General features: G+C 54.4%; 1 protein-coding gene across 5 annotated transcripts in view; it reads right to left on the bottom strand.

Moving 5' to 3' along the window:
* Disp3 (dispatched RND transporter family member 3) overlaps positions 1–18,132 on the bottom strand; it is a 41,730-nt gene that overhangs the window by 12,235 nt on the left and 11,363 nt on the right. For all 5 annotated transcript variants that reach the window (XM_070037357.1, XM_070037359.1, XM_070037358.1 and 2 more), the window contains 8 exons: positions 11,776–12,847; positions 10,864–11,083; positions 6,446–6,582; positions 4,593–4,727; positions 3,806–3,966; positions 2,405–2,544; positions 834–937; positions 495–659 (listed from right to left, as the gene is read on the bottom strand). In XM_070037357.1, coding sequence (XP_069893458.1) covers positions 495–659; positions 834–937; positions 2,405–2,544; positions 3,806–3,966; positions 4,593–4,727; positions 6,446–6,582; positions 10,864–11,083; positions 11,776–12,844 — 2,131 coding nt within the window. In that variant the 5' untranslated portion in view covers positions 12,845–12,847. The remainder of the gene's footprint in view (positions 1–494; positions 660–833; positions 938–2,404; positions 2,545–3,805; positions 3,967–4,592; positions 4,728–6,445; positions 6,583–10,863; positions 11,084–11,775; positions 12,848–18,132) is intronic.

Here is an 18,132-nt window from a genome sequence, read left to right as displayed (position 1 = left end):
AACCTCAATCCTCAGCCACCTGAGCAGCTAGGATTACAGGCATGAACACCTGGCTAGACATGGCTGATTTTTCTTTTTGTGTGTGTGCTGGGGATGCATATAGCAGAACTGCACTCTCCCCGACCACGTGCCAGCCCTGGACAGTCTTGCCATCCTTTGTATGACAGGACACCGAGAGCACAGCTGAGTCACTGTGTGTGGCAGAATTGGGGTTCAGAGCCAGCCAGGCTGTAGACACGGAAGCCTGACTGCAAGCTTAGCGCTCTCCTGAGCTCCTGCCCAACCCGTGTCAGAGGCCTGGCGAGCGGCGGCTGCGACAGGACCAGTGCCTCCCCTGCAGGAGCAGAGAGGTCCAGCAAGGAGGCAGCCCGAGCCTCCGGCCTCCATGCTCACCCCAGGGGCCGGGCTCCCAGGTCTGCATGTCTAGGTGAACCTCCCCCCTCCCGGGTGCTGGGAGGGGCTGTGAGACCAGGAAGCGGGTGGGATGCACTTACCCACGACCACCCAGCGACTCTTGACGGCTGACCACAGGGCCCAGTGGTGCAGCAGCTCCTGCAGCTGTGCCAGGAGCTGTCCGCGGCTGCTTCCACGGGAGGCCGAGGGCTGTAGGCCCTCAGGGGGCACGGACACCAGCGTCACATCTCCCAGTTCCAGAGACACTGCCAGGGCAAAACAGCGGCCTGTCAGAGCCCCACCGGAGCCTACCCGCTCCCCCGCCCCCCCCCCCCGGTCCCACGGAAGCCCCAGGGCAGGCCACCTCAGCCAGCCCCTGCCCCAGGACCACAAGCACATGGCTGGCAAGGGCGGCTCCTGCAGGGGCAGCGGCCGCTCACCTGGCCCCTCCTCCACACTCAGCAAGGGGATGTCGTCGTCCAGGTAGGGCGCGGGGCCCGGGGCAGGGCCGCCCCCGGGGAAGTGGCCGCACCTCTGGTGGCAGCTGTGGATTGCAGGAGAGCCATGAGCCGGGGGTGGGGTGGGGGGGGCGGCGTCACAGGCCCCTGGGGTGGACAGGAAAGGCCCAGGCAGGCGGCCGCCACTGCTGACATCTCCCTGGAGACAACACGTGCAGCAGACCGCAGCGACTGTCACCAGTGTCATCTACCCTCTGGGAGACGAACAGTGACAGCAGACATTGCCCAGAGCGGCCCCCGTGGCGGGGTGATCGAGCAGGGGACTGACTATCCTCAGTTGCCATGGGATGGCAGCTCCTAGCAGCAGGAGCCAGCACAGGTGGGAGTGAGCCAGGCCACAGGGGCTTGTGTGGCTGAGGCTCAGCTGCGGGGGCTGCAAGGGAGGAGGGGTGTTCTGGGGAGCGGGACACAGCCCCGTCCACCCAGCTAACACTCGTGAGCATAGTGTTTCACACAGGTGACAACCTGTCCTTGGGACTCCTGCACAGCGATCACATCTACTTTACAAGAAAGGAACAGAGACTGACCAAAGCTGCACAGCGGACAAGTGAAGGGACTGGTGTTGGGGGCTAGGGGGTCACCTACAAAGACTAATGTGCCCAACCAGGGCTGTGGTTGTGCCCTGGAGAGTTGTGCCCAGGCTGGGGTCTCTGCAGGCGCCTTCCACCAGGATACCTTCCTTCAATACTGTGACACCGTCCTTGAAACAACTTTTTTTGTTTTTTTTTTTTGGTCAGTCATGGGGCTTGAACTCAGTGCCTGGGTGCTGACCCTGAGCTCCTTTGCTCAAGGCTAGTGTTCTACCACTTGGGGTTTTCTGGAGTTTCTGATGGTTAGTTAGAGATGAGTCTTATGGACTTTCCTGCCTGGGCTGGCTTTGAACCACGATCCTTCCAATCTTGGCCTCCTGAGAAGCTAGGATTGTAGGTGTGAGCCACCGGCGCCTGGCCTTACACACAATTTGAATGCTCATGATGTAGCAGGGCGACTTTGTGGAGCGCCAACCTGCGCCACCATAAATGGACCCCAGAGGGACAATGTGCTCCTCCTCACAAGCCCGAGGTGGGCGGCTGGGCTGCTCTTGCCCCTTCTTGGCTCGGCAGGCAGGTGTAGTATGCACCCCCAAATCCCGCCAGCCAAGCTCTGTGTGCCTGGCCCCAAGCCCAGAGACCCTGCTCCAACAGCCCGGCCCATGGTCTCTGCCTAGAGATGGCCTTGAGCAAGGAGGGGTGGCACTGGGGCTGCAGCCTGCACCCCAGCTCCCTATGAGGAAGCCAGCGGTGCCTTCTGGGTAATGGGCACAGTGAGGACCAGGCCCCTGCAGAAATGCTGTGCCCACGTCCTGGAAATCAGATGGCTGCAGCGGCTGGTGGCTGGGCAGCAGCGTCTCCTTCCCAGGCTGGGTCCCAGCCAGCACTCTCTGGGAGACTGGGCCGGTGGCCCGAAGGCTCACCGTGGCTGTGTGGAGTGAGGCGGGGCCACAGGCGGCTCACCTGGCCTGGCAGGAGCTCTCCAGCGGCGCCAGGTAGAGGCTCCAGAGGCCCAGGGCGGCGGGCATGGTGACCAGCACGGCCAGCCAGCAGCAGGACACGATGAGCGACATGAACAGCCCGAAGTCATGCACAGCCGGGATCTGGAGCAGGGAGGGGACAGGCACCGGTTAGACCCCAGCTGCCAGGTGTGGCCCAGGCCGCCGCACACCCGCAGGAAGACACCAGGAGCCGAGGGCTGGTGCCAGGTGCAGCATTGGAGGACGACGTGCTCATTCCTGAGAGCTACAGCCCTGCTGCCTAGAGCCCCGGCTGCCTCCAACCCCAGCTGGAACAGCGTCTGGCCCAGACAAAGCGCACAGTCATGGCTGTAACAGGAATGAAGCTACACTCATTCGACCAGCCACAGGTCAGTGACGAGCTACAACGGAAGGGGAGCAGGGGACAGGAGCTGCAGAAATCCCACAGGGACCAGCCCCGGGTCATGGCAGTCAGAAAGCCAGGGCCAAGACAAGCCTACGTGAAACACCTCCATTATCATCTCATTCCATTTCTAGAATAATCCACAAGTGAGGAAGCCACTAAGCTTTTTTTTTTTTTTTCGGTTGGTTGTGGGGCTTGAACTCTGGTCTGGGTGCTGTCCCTCAGCGCTTCAGCTCAAGGCAAGCGCTCTACCACTTGAGCCATAGCACCGCTTCCAGTTTTCTGGTGGTTTATTGGAGATAAAGAGTTTCATGGACTTTCCTTCCCCAGGCTGGCTTTGAACCACGATCCTCAGATCTCAGCCTCCTGCTTAGTTAGCTAGGATGACAGGCGTGAGCCACCGGTGCCCCGCGCCGCTAAGCTTTTTGCTTGTGTGTTTGGCCCCGGTCAGGTGTCTCAAAGCCCTGTCTCTCAGACTCGCAGCACAAGTTCATGTTCTGCCAAGCCCCGAGTGGAGCACAGACCGGAGAGGAAGCCAGGGTGAGGGGTGAAAACATGGCACAGAGCGAGCAGGTAAGAGCTGTGGGCTAGGGGTGACACTGCCAGGCTGCGTGACCCTGAAGAGGTCACTCTATGTCTCTGGTCCTCAGTTTGGGGATTAGGGAAAGAAGGGTGGCAGTTGTACCTCTGTTTGGGGTTAGGATGACTGAATATGAAAGGACCTGGAAAACTGTACAATGCCCAGGGCGGAGGGAGCGTCGCTCCTGGCGGGCGGCAGCCACGCATACAGCGGGCATCACCATGGCCTGCCGCTGGTTAGGTTTGGTCAGGGAGGTTCCCAAGCACAGTGGACTCTAGAGGGATGGCGGGCGCCTGGAGGCGGAGGCTGTGTTGTCACAGGAGGGTGGGGGGCAAGACGGGAGGCGGGTGCCAGCCACGGGTGGGAGGCGGGGAGGCAGGCCAGGCCGGAGGGGCCCGCACCTGGGAGAAGATGTTGGCTGCATAGGCGGCGGCCGTGGTGAGGGAGGTGAAGAAGGTGGCCTTGCCTGCCGTCTGGATGGTATGGATCATGCGTAGCTGCGGGTCTTCTAGGTGTGCGGCCTGGTGGTAGGTGTTGATGAATACGAAGACGTCGTCCACCCCTGTGGGAGGGAGTTGGGGCCAGAGGGCAGTTCAGCTCAGACCCCACCTCTGGACAGCCTTTACAGGTCAGGCCAGGCTCCAGGAGAGTCCTGCTTCTGGTGGCAGTTTACAAAGCCCCACAGCTCAGGCCTCAGGAGTCTCAGCCCCACCCACTATAAGCCCAGGTCCCACCAACCGCTCCCTAGCCCCACCCACAAGCCTAAGCCCCACCCACCAGCATCTTGGTCACACCCACAGCGCCCAAGCCTCACCCACCATGCTCCTTGGCTGGCTACAGCCACTAGAAGCCCAGGTCCCACCCATCACACTCCCTAGCCACACCCACAAGCCTAGGTCCCACCCACCCAGCTCTTGGGCCTCGCTCATCCTTTCCTCCAAATCCTAGTCGGCTTCCCATTCTATTCTGCCTGCCTTGCCAGCACCCTTACTTCCTCCCAGCCTCCTTTCTTGTTCTTTGCCCATAAAAATGCCAGGCATCTGCCCATTTTCACCTCCACACTCCAAGCTTCCCAGGCCTGAGAACGCCTTTTTAGAAGCCAAGATTGGCATCCAGGGGGAAGGCCCTTGGGAAGGAAGGGTCAGTGCCCTGGGAAGGCCTACTGCCACGCTGAGGGAGACAACTCACCAATGCCCACGATCACAAAGGCAGCCACGCCGTTGAGGATGCCCAGGTACTGGATGCCAAAGACCACGTGGTAGAGAAAGAGGGCCACCAGGCAGCTGAGGCCAATGCTGGCGATCCCAAAGAAGGACAGGAACACTGGGCGGGACAAGAGATGGTGGGGGGGAGGGGGGATCCAGCCTCAGTCCCCTTGCCCCCGGCCCCTCCACCTTTCTGTCTATTCTCAGCACAGGTACAGAGCAATTCTCAGCTCTCCATGTCTGAATACCGGGTCCGCAGGAGGCCCAGGCGGCAGACAAAACCATCTGAGCCAGTCATGTGGTCCAGGGACCTCACCTGAGAGGTGGTACTTACCTTGAGTGCTAGCACAGAAGAACTATGCAATGTGCCCTAGGTGACCAGAGATTCCTCAAGCAGGAGCTGTGTTAGTCAGGTTTACCACTGACACCTTACAGCACCTGGCACCTTACAGCATCGGACACACAGCTGGTGCCCAGTTTATATATATATATATATATATATATATATATATATATATATATATATATATATATATATATATTTTTTTTTTTTTTTTTTGGTCAGTCATGGGGCTTGAATCTGGGCTTGGGCGCTGTCCCTCAGCTCTTCACCTCAAGACAAGTGCTCTACCACTTGAGCCACAGCGCCACTTCCTGTTTTCTGGTGGTTTATTGGAGATCAGAGTCTCAGGGACTTTCCTGCCTGGGCTGGCTTTGAACCGCGATCCTCAGATCTCAGCCTCCTGAGTAGCTGGGATTACAGGCGTGAGCCACGGGTGCCCGGCTGCCCAGTTAATATTTGCTGCATGGAGGGCTGCATATCCTTCCAGGGTTTTTTTGTTTTTGTTTTTTTCTGATCCTAGGGCTTGAACTTAGGGCCTGCACAGTTTCTGAGCTTCTTTGTGCTCAAGGTTAGTGCTGTATCATTTGAGCCCAAGTGCCACTTGGGTCTTTTCTGAGTAGTATATTTTTATTTTTTGCCAGTCATGAACTCAGGGTGCTTGAACTCAGGGCCTGGGCACTTGTCCCTGAGGTACTTTTGTTCAAGGCTAGCCCTCTACTACTTCAGCCACAGGGCCACTTCTAGCTCTTTCTGTTTAAGTGGTACTGAGGAATTGAACCCAGGGCTTTGTGCATGCTAGGCAAGCACTCTACCACGGAGCTACCTTTCCCAGCCTTTTTTCGAGTAGTTGAGTGGAGATAAGAGTCTGACTTTCCTGCCCTAGATGGCTTCAAACTGTGATCCTCAAGTCTCAGCCTCCTGAGTAGCTAGGATTGCAGCTGTGAGCCACTGGGACCCCTTCCCTTTCCAGCTTTGAAGGCATAACCATCTCTGACCCTCTTGGGCCACAAAGTACACCTGCTGTCCATGGACAGTAGTAAGCAGTGGCTAGCGAGCACGGGGACTGGAGATGCCCACTTCTGGGGGGAGAAGAAACAGGTTACAGAATAACCCACAGCCCAGATTCTGACACTCCAGATCCCCCGATCCCAAGGCTATCAAGGGAGAAAACTGATCAAAGAGCAAAAGGTCAGGCTGTTCTGACAGGCCAGATGTGACCTGCGTGCGCGCGCGCTCGCACACACACACACACCAGTGCGTGCGCACGCACACACACATGCGCACACACACACACCAGCGCGCGCACGCACGCACACACTCACACACACACACACACACACACACACTCTCTCTCTCTCTCTCTCTCTCTCTCTCTCTCTCTGACAGGCCAAATTAGAGACTATTCTGGTATTCCTGAGAACAGCTTTGGCTGGCCAGCAGGGGAGGAGGGCCTGGCCTCACCTGAACAGGAAGTGAGGAGGGCCTGGCCTTACCTGAGCAGGAAGTGAGGATGTAGACGAGGGCGGCAATGCAGCTGCTGCTGACGAAGGCCAGCAGCATGTCGTTGTTGAAGGTCCTGCGCACCTCGTAGTCGAAGAGGTCTGTTCCCCCGTAGAGGACCTGGACTTTGCTGGGGGAAGGAGGGGCATGAGGAGAGGACCCGGGGAGAGGGAGACAGGAAGGCTGAGAGCCTCCCCCTCTACCTTAGCTAGACATGGAAATCACCTGGGGGCTTCCCAAGTCAGGCCAGACACAGGCAGACTAAGTGGGGTTTCTGGGCAGAGCTGAGGCTGCCATGTTCTCTGACTCTCCCCAGTGGTTTAGCTGTATGGCCAATCTTCAGACTTCCTGTTCTATTCAGATAATAATCAATTCTATGTCAACTTCCAATTGTCAATTACCAATAGCAAAAGCTAAATTCTAACTGGCTTCTTGATTCCATTTCATACCGCTATTCTTCTTGGGCTTACAAGTTATTTTTCATTCTTTTTCTTTTGGTTGGTCATGGGGCTTTAACTCAGTCCCTGGGCACCATCCCTGAGCTTTTTTGCTCAAGGCTAGAGCTCTACCACTTTGAGTCACAATACCACTTCTGGTTTTCTAGGGGTTAATTGGAGAGAAGAATTTCACAAACTTTCCTGCCTAGGCTGGCTTTGAACAGGTGATCCTCGGATTTCAGCCTCCTTAGTAGCTAGGATTATAGGCTGAGCCATGGGTACCTGCTTACAAACTATTTTTAAAAGGAAAACAACCAAAAATGCAAACAGGACCAACACCTGATTTTGTTTAAGGAGTAACAGGATGAGATCTAAATTGTATTTCTTACAGGAACCAAAAGAAATGTGGGGCTGGAAAGGTGGCTCAGTGGTAGAGCACTTGCCTAGCATGCAGGAAGCCCTGGGTTTGATTCCTCAGCACCACATACACAGAAAGAGCCGGAAGTGGTGCTGGGGCTCATGTGGTAGAATGGTAGCCTTGAGCTAAGAAGCTCAGGGACAGTGCCCAGGCCCTGAGTTCAAGCCCCAGGACTGGCAAAAAAAAAAAAAAAAAAGTGTGTGAGCGAAATGTGAGAAAAAATATGGAAGACAACACTGGACAGCAGACAACAAAGGATGATGGTTCCTGAGAGACGAGGGGCAAGGCAGGCCTCGGGTGACCCTGGCTTAGTGTCTTAGCCACATTTCCTGTTCTCAAGCACAGCTCAACACATCACTTACTGCATTCTCCAACAACGTGGAAAACTTCGATGAAAACTATGAAACTATTGACTCAAGAAGCCTGAAGAATGAACTTCAAAGAGAAAGAAAAAAAAGTACAGTAGTACATATCTGAAATTGTTCAAAAAGTTGACCGAGAAAGAATCTTGAAAGCAGCATGAGAGAAGAGCACATCACAGACAGAGGATCAAAGAGGAAGATGGCAGAGGATAATGCAAGTTGGGGAACAATGGAGCAACATCCCTCCATACTGGGAAAAGATTGACAACCAATTTGATGTGATTTACTGTTAAGTTAAAAAATTTTACAAGCTGGCGCTGGTGGCTCATGCCTGTAATCCTAGCTACTCAGGAGGATGAGATCTGAGGATCGTGGTTCAAAGCCTGCCCAGGCAGGAAAGTCCCTGAAAACTCTTATCTCCAATAAACCACCAGAAAACTGGAAGTGGAACTGTAGCTCAAGTGGTAGAGCACTAGCCTTGAACTGAAGAGCTGAGGGACAGCGCCCAGGCCCAGAGTTCAAGCCCTATGACCCACACACAAAAAAAATTACAAATCCTCTCTCTAGATGCAGAATAAGCATGTTCATAACTGATTTTAAAATATAGCCCATCAAATTAGAAACAGAAGGATGCTCTCTTAGCCTGAGAAAAGACACCAACAATCCCACATGCTTTTTATTATCTTTAAGTAATTGCACAAAGGAGTTGTCATTTAACAAAGCAGTTTATGAATACAGTGCATCTCGATCATCATTCTCCCCATCCCACATACTTCTCTTAGGAATAGAACAGGCTGCACACTCTCATCACAGCTGCTCAGTATTGTACTGGGGGTGCTAGCCAGTGCAATCAGACAAGAAAGAAAAAGACATGTATCTGAATCAGAAAGAAGCAAGACTGTCTTTGCTAGTGAAAATGGGATTATGACTGAAAACCAAGCAAAAGAACAGACTGCATCCACACATCTATGGGTTATCCAAAGTCCATCATAATGGTCATGTTTAAGATCAGAGAGGAGACTGTGGATCAAAAAAAAATCAATGAATAGAACTAGGAAAAATTTCAACAGTGATGTAGATCTACACAAAGAATCAGATGCAAATTCTTAACAGAAAGGCAGAACTTTAACATTAAAAGCTCAGACATTAAATGGCAGATTAGACACAGTAAAACCTAGAAAAGAGCACTGAAGACAGATGGGACTTGGTGATAAGAGTTAACATTTGTATAATTACAGCCATAAAAGGAGAGAACACAGAGAAAACAGAGGCAGAAGCAATATCTGAAGTGATAAGAGCCAAGACGTTCTACAACTGATTAGACATCAACCTACAGATTAAGCTCTGTGGCCCAAGCAGATCAAGAACAAAGAAAACCACAATACAGTAAAACTAGTGAAATGGAAGACCAAGAGAAATCTTAAAACCAGAGGGAAAACAACCATTCAAAAGAGTTACGGGCTGACTTCAGTACAAAAACAATGGAAGTCAAAGGACAGTGGAACAGTATTAAAGGAAACTAGCCACCCATGTATCTAACTCTACACCAGCAAAATCAACTCCAAAAAGGAGAGCAAAATGGAGGTGTTATCCAGTTAAACAAAACAGAGAATTTATCCCCAGTAATCCCACATTGAAAGAATACTACAGAGAGTTCTTCAGGAAATGATCCCAGAGGGAGACATGAAACTGTAGAAAATAATGAAGAGCAATAAGAAAAGGTAAGCGTGTGAGTAAATATGAATAAGACTACGTGAAATAACATAACATCTTAGGGGGCTTTAAGCACATATAGAACACACAGGATAAAAATACAAGAGGCGGACAGACAATAAAAGCAGTGTTCTAAGACTTCTCGAGTTATCAGGGGAACAGTGAGAGTGGTCACGTGTATAATTCTGTATTAAGTCAAGGTGCAAGTCTTCATTTCTTGGGTCACCAACAATGGAGTGAAAGGGATTTTATTAATCAAAGAAGACACTGAAATCAGAGCTTTGTCTGTCACGATTGCTATGACGCACTAGGGAAAGGGAAGGGAATGACTGGCTTTTTCACTAAGGGCAGGGATTTGACTCTGCAGCTGAACATTTCCACAGGGATAATTCAGACCGGAAACCTTGAGGAGCCTTCCACCATCAGCCACTCTCTGCTACCTTTCCTCCAGACTTGTTCATTCATTCATTCCTCAGACAAACACTTACTAAAGCCTGGTACAGTGGTAGGGCTAGACCTATAGAAATGAGCCAGAAACAATCCCAGACCCCAGTGATGGAAAATAACTCAAACTGAAGCACTCCACCCGGGACCCTTTGCTGCTGACTTCCCCCCCTCAACAAACACATTCACTGGTTTGGGAAGAGGGCCTGAGACAAGGCCAGGTCTAGTGCTGATGCCCCTAATAGACACAAGTGCCGTTGAGACATTGAAACTCTCAAGATTGCTCTCCTACCTCGCTTCCATCTCACCCTGCTTCTGTCTGCTCCATCCGACTTCACTTTTTCTGCCTACTGTTTAAAGGAACCCTGGTTTAAGGGGGGTGCCATTTCCTCTTCAGCCAGGCTGAAGAAGACCTGGTTGCCAGGTCTTCTTCCTGTATAAAACCTGTTGGACTGTTGAGTTCGCCTTTCTGCTCTTTTTCTTTTCTTATATCCAGTACACAATTCATACCACATTGGGACAGAATATAAAAGTAGACCTTTCCCAAATTTTAACATGTGATTTTATCCTAGGGCTTTTATTTTAGGGTTGTGATGATGGTAGGCACAACCACACCTGGTACACTTCCTCCTTTTATTGTTCCAATGACACCTGGAGACAGTAACTTACCAGCATCTCCTTAGATACTTGAGACAGAGGAGCTCCTTGTCTCCTATCTAGAAATCTTTCTAGAAAGCACCATCTCAGGAGAAAATCAATACATAAGGCCTGTGGGGCAAGAGTTCAGGAACTCCTTCCCTCCCCCCAAGCTGTCATGTTCACTAAGCGTAAGCACTGATCAAGGGAAGGGCTTTGCAGAGAGACAGCAAGAATGTATCTGGCTCTGCCCCTGATTTGGCAAGAAAGGCTTCCTGGTGGGGAGAAAGGATGTAGGAAAGGGGACCTGGGGTTTATGACCACGAGGCAACGGCAAACATTCCCTGCAGCGGCTACCTCGTGGGGACAGGACCCCACGAGGGTGCAGCGGGACTTCCTACCTGGTGGACTGCTTGGCCAGCATGGCCACATATGTGACCACGAAGCTCTGAAACTTGGCCCGTTGCTCCTCCCAGCGGTCATCCACTGAATAATAGTTGGGCAGGGGTGCCCCAAACAGGATCTCGCTACGCAGGAGGGAGCTCTTCAGATTGTCTGCGGAGAGGCCCTCATCCACATACCAGTAGAACTCTGGGTGAGTCATGGCCAGCTCTAGGGAGCCTGTGGGCAGGGGGTAAGGCCAAATTGCTCAACAGGTAGTGCCCACCAGCCTCCACACCCTCTTCCTGCTTCCTGGGGGCAGGGAGGGGGGGAGGAGGGCAGCTAGAGACACGGATAGCTTCCAAAACCTACAGCTCCCAGAAGAGCAATCCCCAATTGCTCTGTTTGAATCCCACTTAATTCTAGGGCTCAGACTATGAAGTCCTGCAGCTTTATCCTGTCCCATTCCTGCCCTGCCTCATGGGGTTCTGTCTCCCCTACATCCTCCTGTATCCAAACCCTGCCCCAGACCCCACAACAATTCTCTGGTCCTATTCTGCTCTTCCTCATTAAAGTCCTATAGCTGATGTACCTAAAGGATGATTGATGTCAGTCATCCTTCAACCTCTCTTCCACGTGTGTGCGTGTGTACTGGGGCTTGGAACTCAGGGCCTGGGTGCTGTGCCTGAGCTTTTGTACTCAAGGCTGGTGCTCTACCACTTGAGCCACAGCTTCCACTTTTGGCCTTTTTTTGGTAGTTTATTGGTGATCCGAGCCTCATGGACTTTCCTGCCTGGGCTGTCTTCGAACCTCGATCCTCACATTTCAGCCTCCTGAGTAACCAGGATTATAGGAGTGAGCACCGGTCCCTGCTCTGAACAGCCCCCGGGCCGCCTCACCCCGCCTCGCTCCGGAGCCCCTGGACTGCTCACCCCGGATGTCGGCCAGGTCCTGGCCCATGCCGTCGTAGTAGATCTTGCCGCCCCTCTCGGTGGGGAAGAAGTAGGTCATGAGGGAGCTGGGCGGGGAGCAGTACGAGTAGGAGCCCAGAGGCAGGTCTTTGAGCACCTCGTGGGGCTTCCAGCAGAACTCCCGGAAGCCCGGGTGGTCCATGATCTTGCGCTCGATCTCGTGGATCGTCACCAGCCGCTCGCTGGTGAAAATGTTGCGCTCGGCATCGCCGCGCGCCAGGAAGATGAGCTCGATGCGCCAGTGCGCGTGCGTTTGAGTGTTGGCGCTTACGTAGGTGCGTGAGTAGTCCCAGTGCGAGGCGGCGCCTCGACGGGCACGGCTCTGATTGGCCACGGTGGCTGCAGGGGGTGGGGCGCTGGGCTGGTGTGGCTCTTTCTTGGCCACCACTGGCTGGTCCTGCGAGGCTTCATTCTGGTTGGCTGTCCCACCCGCCAGGGGCGAGGCTTCTCTCTGGAGACGCTGGTTCGGATGGGCCGCTGGCCTTGGGGCAGCTGAGGGGTCCCAGGCGGCCGCGGGGGCGGCCCGCGGGGCTCGGGCCGGTCTGGAGCGGTTCCCCAGGTGCAGCTGCTGCAGGCGCTCAGCGATGAGGCGCTGAAGCGTCTCGGAAGTGAGGTCGGCCAGGTCGCGCCTGCTGCGACCCCAGGATCCAAACTGGGACTTGAGAGCCAAGGCCAGCGCGTCGAAGCGCTGCGAGGCCTCGTGGTTGCGGATCTCGAAGGCGTTGTAGGAGATGTCGATGTCCAGGGGAGGGTAGTAGAGGAACATGAAGGCCGACAGCGCCATGGGCACGCTGCAGCCCAGGAAGAGCACCAAGCCCGCGCAGCACGGGTTGGTGAAGGCCCAGCCCAGAGTACTCCAGAAGCCCGAGGCTGGCGGCCCGGGAGGGAAGGTCCACCGCCGCCAGCAACAGTGCCCTACGGCCCCAGCTCGGGGCCCCGACTTCTGGGCCCCCCTAAAGGCGTCTCCAGTTCCTTCCTCCTCCTCCTCTGGCCACACATCCTGCAGCAAGGGATCGTCTTCAGAATCCATGGCCTGCAGGGGAGGCAGGGGTCAGCAGCCTGCAGGGGGAGGGGCCAGTGCTAACCCCGCCCACTGAGCAGCCCGCGGGGCGGGGCCAATCATAGACACGCCCACTCGGCAGCTCACGGGGTGGGACCCGTGCTAGCCCCGCCCATTCACAACCAAACCTATTGCTTTTGGTCGCCTGCAGCTCTACTGAACTCAACCAGGTGCCACAAAAGGAAGAAACAACCTCTTTCATCACTTCAACAGAGACAGACAGACAGGGAGGGAGAGGAGAGAGAACGGGTGGTGGGGGTGGGAGAAACTGGGGCTTGAACTCAGGGCCTGGGCACTGCCCCTTTAGCTCTTTCGCCCAGGGCTGGTGCTCTACCACCTGAGCCACAGCTCTGCTTCTAGCTTTTAGGTGGATAATTGGAGCTAAGTCTCATGGACTTTTCTTTTGTCTGGTTGGCTTTGGACTGCAACCCTCAGATCCAGTCTGAGGGTGCGCACTGGCACCTGGCTTAGATCTTAGGGTTCAAGGCCATAGAAAAGGAGACCTACAGCTCAATTACAAATAGAAAAGCTGTTTCTCTTCGTGTAAGGGGCATTGGAAAAGAACCCTAAATGCATGTGATTTTCTGGATCTTTTGCCGGTTTCTCTGACTTCAGAACTTAAGGCTAATGTGAGATGTGACTCCACACCACCACTTGTGTTTAATGAGCAGCTGTAAAGTACGCTCACACAAGTAGAAGGGGAAGACAGACCCTGGCTGGGTCCCAGCAGTGAACACTGGCAAGGCATTGGGCCTCTGTGGACATCAGAGTCTTCATCTGTGAAATAAGGTGAGCGTTCTTGTAGCTCACGATTTGTGGGGTCAAGGGTGGAAGTAATCTGCAGTCTATATGGAATGTTAACTATCATCTGTCACATAAGCAGGCTCCTCTGCTTCCCTCTGGGGACCATCACATGCTCGGCCATGGCTCAAGGGGGTGTGGTGTCACCACGTCTCCTCGGCAGCCCCCCCCCCTTACAGCTGCATTTCTTTCATTGTCAGATTCAGATCACTTAATATGCAGCTGTAGCAATGTCAAACCTTTGGGCACAGGCAGGGGCAGGCCAGCTGTCTTCCCAAGACCTGAGCACAAGCAGCCAGCGAGACTGGCAGGAAAGGCAGTCTGAGGATCCCAGCGGGGTGGGGGGCAAAGGCGGGCATCCCCGGGCACGGCCTGTCCCCTTGTCTTGCCTGCCTTCTGTGCAGGTGGAGAGAGCCTCATTATCTAGTTAGACACCAGGCAGTGAGAGGAAGAAGCTAATTATGCCAGAGCTGACTAATTAATTCTGCCTTTCCTATTAACATTCTCTGGAGCGTTCCATTTCAATTAGACGGTCTGTCCGGGAGGAGAGCAGACTGCCGTCAGTCCGGAGAAAGTGAGGAGGACAAGGGGAAGCCAGGCATCGGGGACAGACATTGGAGAGATTTGGGATGGAGGGAGATGGAAAGAGAGAGGGACAGATGCGAACAGGGACACCAGGAGAGGAATAGAGTGACCAAGAGTGGGTGGGAGCACAGGACAGAGGGTGGGGGGAGGGAGGGCTGGACGGGACAGAAGCTGTTCCTGGATTACACAAGATTTCTATCAATGAGATAATTAAACTTCCAATTCGATTTGCAGTGCTCCCAAAGGAGCCCGCCAGCCAGCTGCAAGACTACTCACCGTTCTTGTATGTATTTGTATTTGTGTGGGAGACAGCCCAGACCCAGCCTGTCTCCCAGGGGAGCACTGTAGTTACTACATGGTGGCATCTGCCCTGAGAAGGAGGAAGCCGTAGGTAACAGAGACAGGCAGAGACTTCTGTACTTCTCTTGGACTACATGAGCTTACCTGCTCCCCCCCCCCCCCCCCGCCTGCCTTGGTGCAATGTGTTGGTATGGAGGGGGGGTTAAAGGTCAGAATTGGATGTCACAGCAGCCCGCCCTGGGTGCTCTGGGGACCCTGCTATCCCATTGCTACTTTGTGAGGAATGCCACCGCCCTTTCCAACGGCACCCAAACCTCAGTCATCTTCCCCGGCTCTGATGGATGTCCCTGCCAAGAGGTCTCCCAGATCTGAACCCCACCAATGCCTGCCCAGTCTCGCCACCCTCTACCTGGGTGTAAAAACTCCCCAGCTGCCTGGCACAGGTGGCTCACACCTGTCATCCTAGCTACTCAGGAGGCTGAGATCTGAGGAGTAGTTCAAAGCCAGGCTGGGCAGGACAGTCTGTGAGAGTCTTCTCTCACCAATTAACCACCAAAAAGACAGAAGTGGAGCTTGCAGCCTTGAGTGAGAAAGCTAAGGGATTGCCAGGTGCTGCGTTCAAGACCTGGTCCTGGCAAAGAAAGCAGGAAGGACGGGGGGGGGGGGGGGAGGGAGATGCGGCTTCCGCTGGGCTCTCTCAGGACCCCCGCCCAGATGTGGAATCCCAGTGCCATGCTGGGGCAGGCCTGCACCTGTGCGTGCACAGACCACACAGGGGAGTTTCTGCTGAGCAGCCTGCTGTGGTGTTGGCCACATGGGCAAGGGAAAGCCCGGCAGGAAAGCCCGGCCCCAGCCGTGGGTTTCCCAGGAGGCTCAGCTTCCACGCCGCTGGAGGCAGCCTGGGCCTTCTCCCCAGGACGGCGCTGTATCAGGACCGCAGTGGATCCTTGCTCTCCACACGACCCCCGCCACCAGCCCCAGCACTCGCAGGACTTGAGTAAGCAGAAAACTGACCACAGCCACTCACGCCACCTCTGGGGACGGCACTGCAGCTGGGCGGACATGAGCTCCTGGGAAGCAGACCGTGGCTGGGCGCCGAGTCCTCAGCAGTGCAGAGCACCGTGCAGGGAAGGAGAGGAGCCTGCAGCTTGGATCTGGGACTCGGGACTGTGTCTGGACAGACAGGGCAGCACCAGCTACGTGCACCCATGGCAGAACACCGCTGTGGGCTGGGAAGGATCTGGAAGCCTGTGCAGCAGACCTGGTGGTGAGTTCTTGGTCTGTCTCCCCTTCTTCACACCTCTGCACCGGGGCCTTCTCACCCTCCCCCTGCCCCCAAGGGAGGAGCTGTCATTGGAAAGGCATGCCCCTCCCCCTTCTGGGTGTGAGAAAGTGGAGGCCCCGTCCGGCAGGAAGCTCTGAACACGGGGCTGTGCGTGAGCTGAGCCCCGCCACCACTGAGACTGGATTGGGGGCTCTGCCTCCCCCTTCCGCCCCAAGGGAGGCCACCGGCCAGGCAGCAGCTCACAGGTCTGTTTTCCTTCTTGAGTGATAGGAAAGATCCATTTCATAGAAGCCCCTGCCCCTCTAGAAGAGCAGGGGGGCCCCTCGAGACTCATCCTTGACAACTGGAGTTGGACTGGGGTCCTTCCAGCTCATTAGTGGGCCCTTCTCTGTCTGCCTGTCTGTTATGCACACACACACACACTCAGCAGTTAAGCTCTGAACCTCCCAGGGGGTTCTGAAGCACAGTGCTCACACCTGCAGAGCAAGTCACCTTGCATGGGGGCTGCCACCTTCCAGACTGGCAGGACCGAGAGCCTGGCTGCGCGCAGAACGTCCCCGCCAGCCAGGGGAGATGCAAAACCGACAGCTGCAACAAGTTCCTACTTGGCTTTTTTTTTTTTTCTCCTGGATCTGCCACCAGAACTCACACTGGGTACTGTGGCCGCTTTTGCTCATGGGCTAGCAGTCCCCAACTGAGCCGCACCTCAAACCACTAATTCTTACTTTTAGAACAGAAAGAAACCAGCCCAACTACTACCAGCAGCAACAACTACAACACAACCCCAAACCTCTAGATGTATGTATTTAAATAAAGCCTACGTGCCAGGCACTGGTGGCTCATGCCCGAAATCCTGGCTACTCAGATCTACTCATAATCCTAGCTACAGAGATCGGAGGATCGTACCAGCCAGGGCAGGAAAATCTGAGACTCTTATCTCCACTAAACTACCAAAAAAGCCAGAAGTGTAGCTGTGGCTCAAAGCAATAGAGCGCTAGCTTTGAGCAAAAGTAGTTCAGGGACAGCACTCAGGCCCTAAGTTCAAGCCCTAGGACTGGCACCAAAACAAAAACAAAACAACCTCCCAAACCTATGAGCAGTGCTTATCATTGTCTGGGGTGTGGGGTGGGGTGAGAATTATGGGTAATTACTATTTTCTCCTCCTTTATACTTGTCTGCTTTTTTCTTTCTGTGGTCAGGACAGCCTTACCTTTGGGATCAGAAATGAACATCATTTAAAAATAGAGGAGGGCACAGAACTCGAGGGTGGAGAAGCCCAGCTGCAGAGTGCACTGGACACCAGTGAAAGTCCCGGGAGACAGCGGGGGGAACAGGCGCCACTGTGCGGGAGGAAATGTACTCACTGTTTGGTCGTGTCACCGTGCTCCATCAATACATTAGTTTATGCGTGTGAGGGGAGGGGTTTCCTGACGGCCTCAGCTCTTGGAGTTCCTCTAATGGGTGGGAGAGAGGCGTTCTGTCCTCCAGCGAGCACCAGCGACAGCTGTCTTGGGCTGTGGCAGGAGGGACCCCAGAAGGACAGCAGGACGCTGCAGTGGGGAGCTGGCAGACCTTTGTGGGTGACAGAACCCGGAACCCGAAGCTCCGTTCCAACATGGAGAGAGGAGTCTTACAGTGGCTGACGCCTGTAATCCCAGCCGAGATCTGAGGATAGTGGCTCAAAGCCAGCCCAGGCAGGAAACTTTATGAGACTCTTATCTCCAATTAAGTAACCTCTTAAAAAGAAAAAGCCAGAAATGGGGCCATGGCTCAAGTGATAGAGCATTAGCTTTGAGCAAAAAAAGCTCTGGAACCATGCCTAGGCCCTGCGTTCAAGCCCCAGGACTGAAATTAAAAAAACAAACCCCAAAGTAGACAATGGACTGTCAGACCCCAAAGGGCCCCACAGCACACCCCGCACAGTGCCTGCATTTTACACGCAGACAGCTCAGCAGGGCGGGACTCTTGTCTGAAGTCTTTATCTGACTCTATCACCCCAGTCTGCAGTGGTTTCTGACACCCCCAGTCTGGGCGGAATGGGGCCTTGGGGGTGAGACCACCCCGCCCCCACTGGGCCCGGCTCTCTACTCGCAGGAGTGTGGGTGAGCCCAGGCCTGGCCTTCCCGCCACCCTGTTTACAACTTCCCTCCTCTGGCCAGCGTCCGCCCAGCCTCCCTCATCCCAGCCAGACTATTAAAATGTAATAAAAAAATCACATCAGACATGCAGATTTGACTTAAAATACATATATGTGTGTATCATTTAATGGCAATTAGGAAGCTAATCA

Source organism: Dipodomys merriami, unplaced genomic scaffold (assembly GCF_024711535.1).
Source record: "Dipodomys merriami isolate MVZ:Mamm:240054 unplaced genomic scaffold, mDipMer1.0.p SCAF_28, whole genome shotgun sequence".
NCBI classification, from domain to species: domain Eukaryota; kingdom Metazoa; phylum Chordata; class Mammalia; order Rodentia; family Heteromyidae; genus Dipodomys; species Dipodomys merriami.
This window is presented reverse-complemented; position numbering and strand designations above follow the sequence as displayed.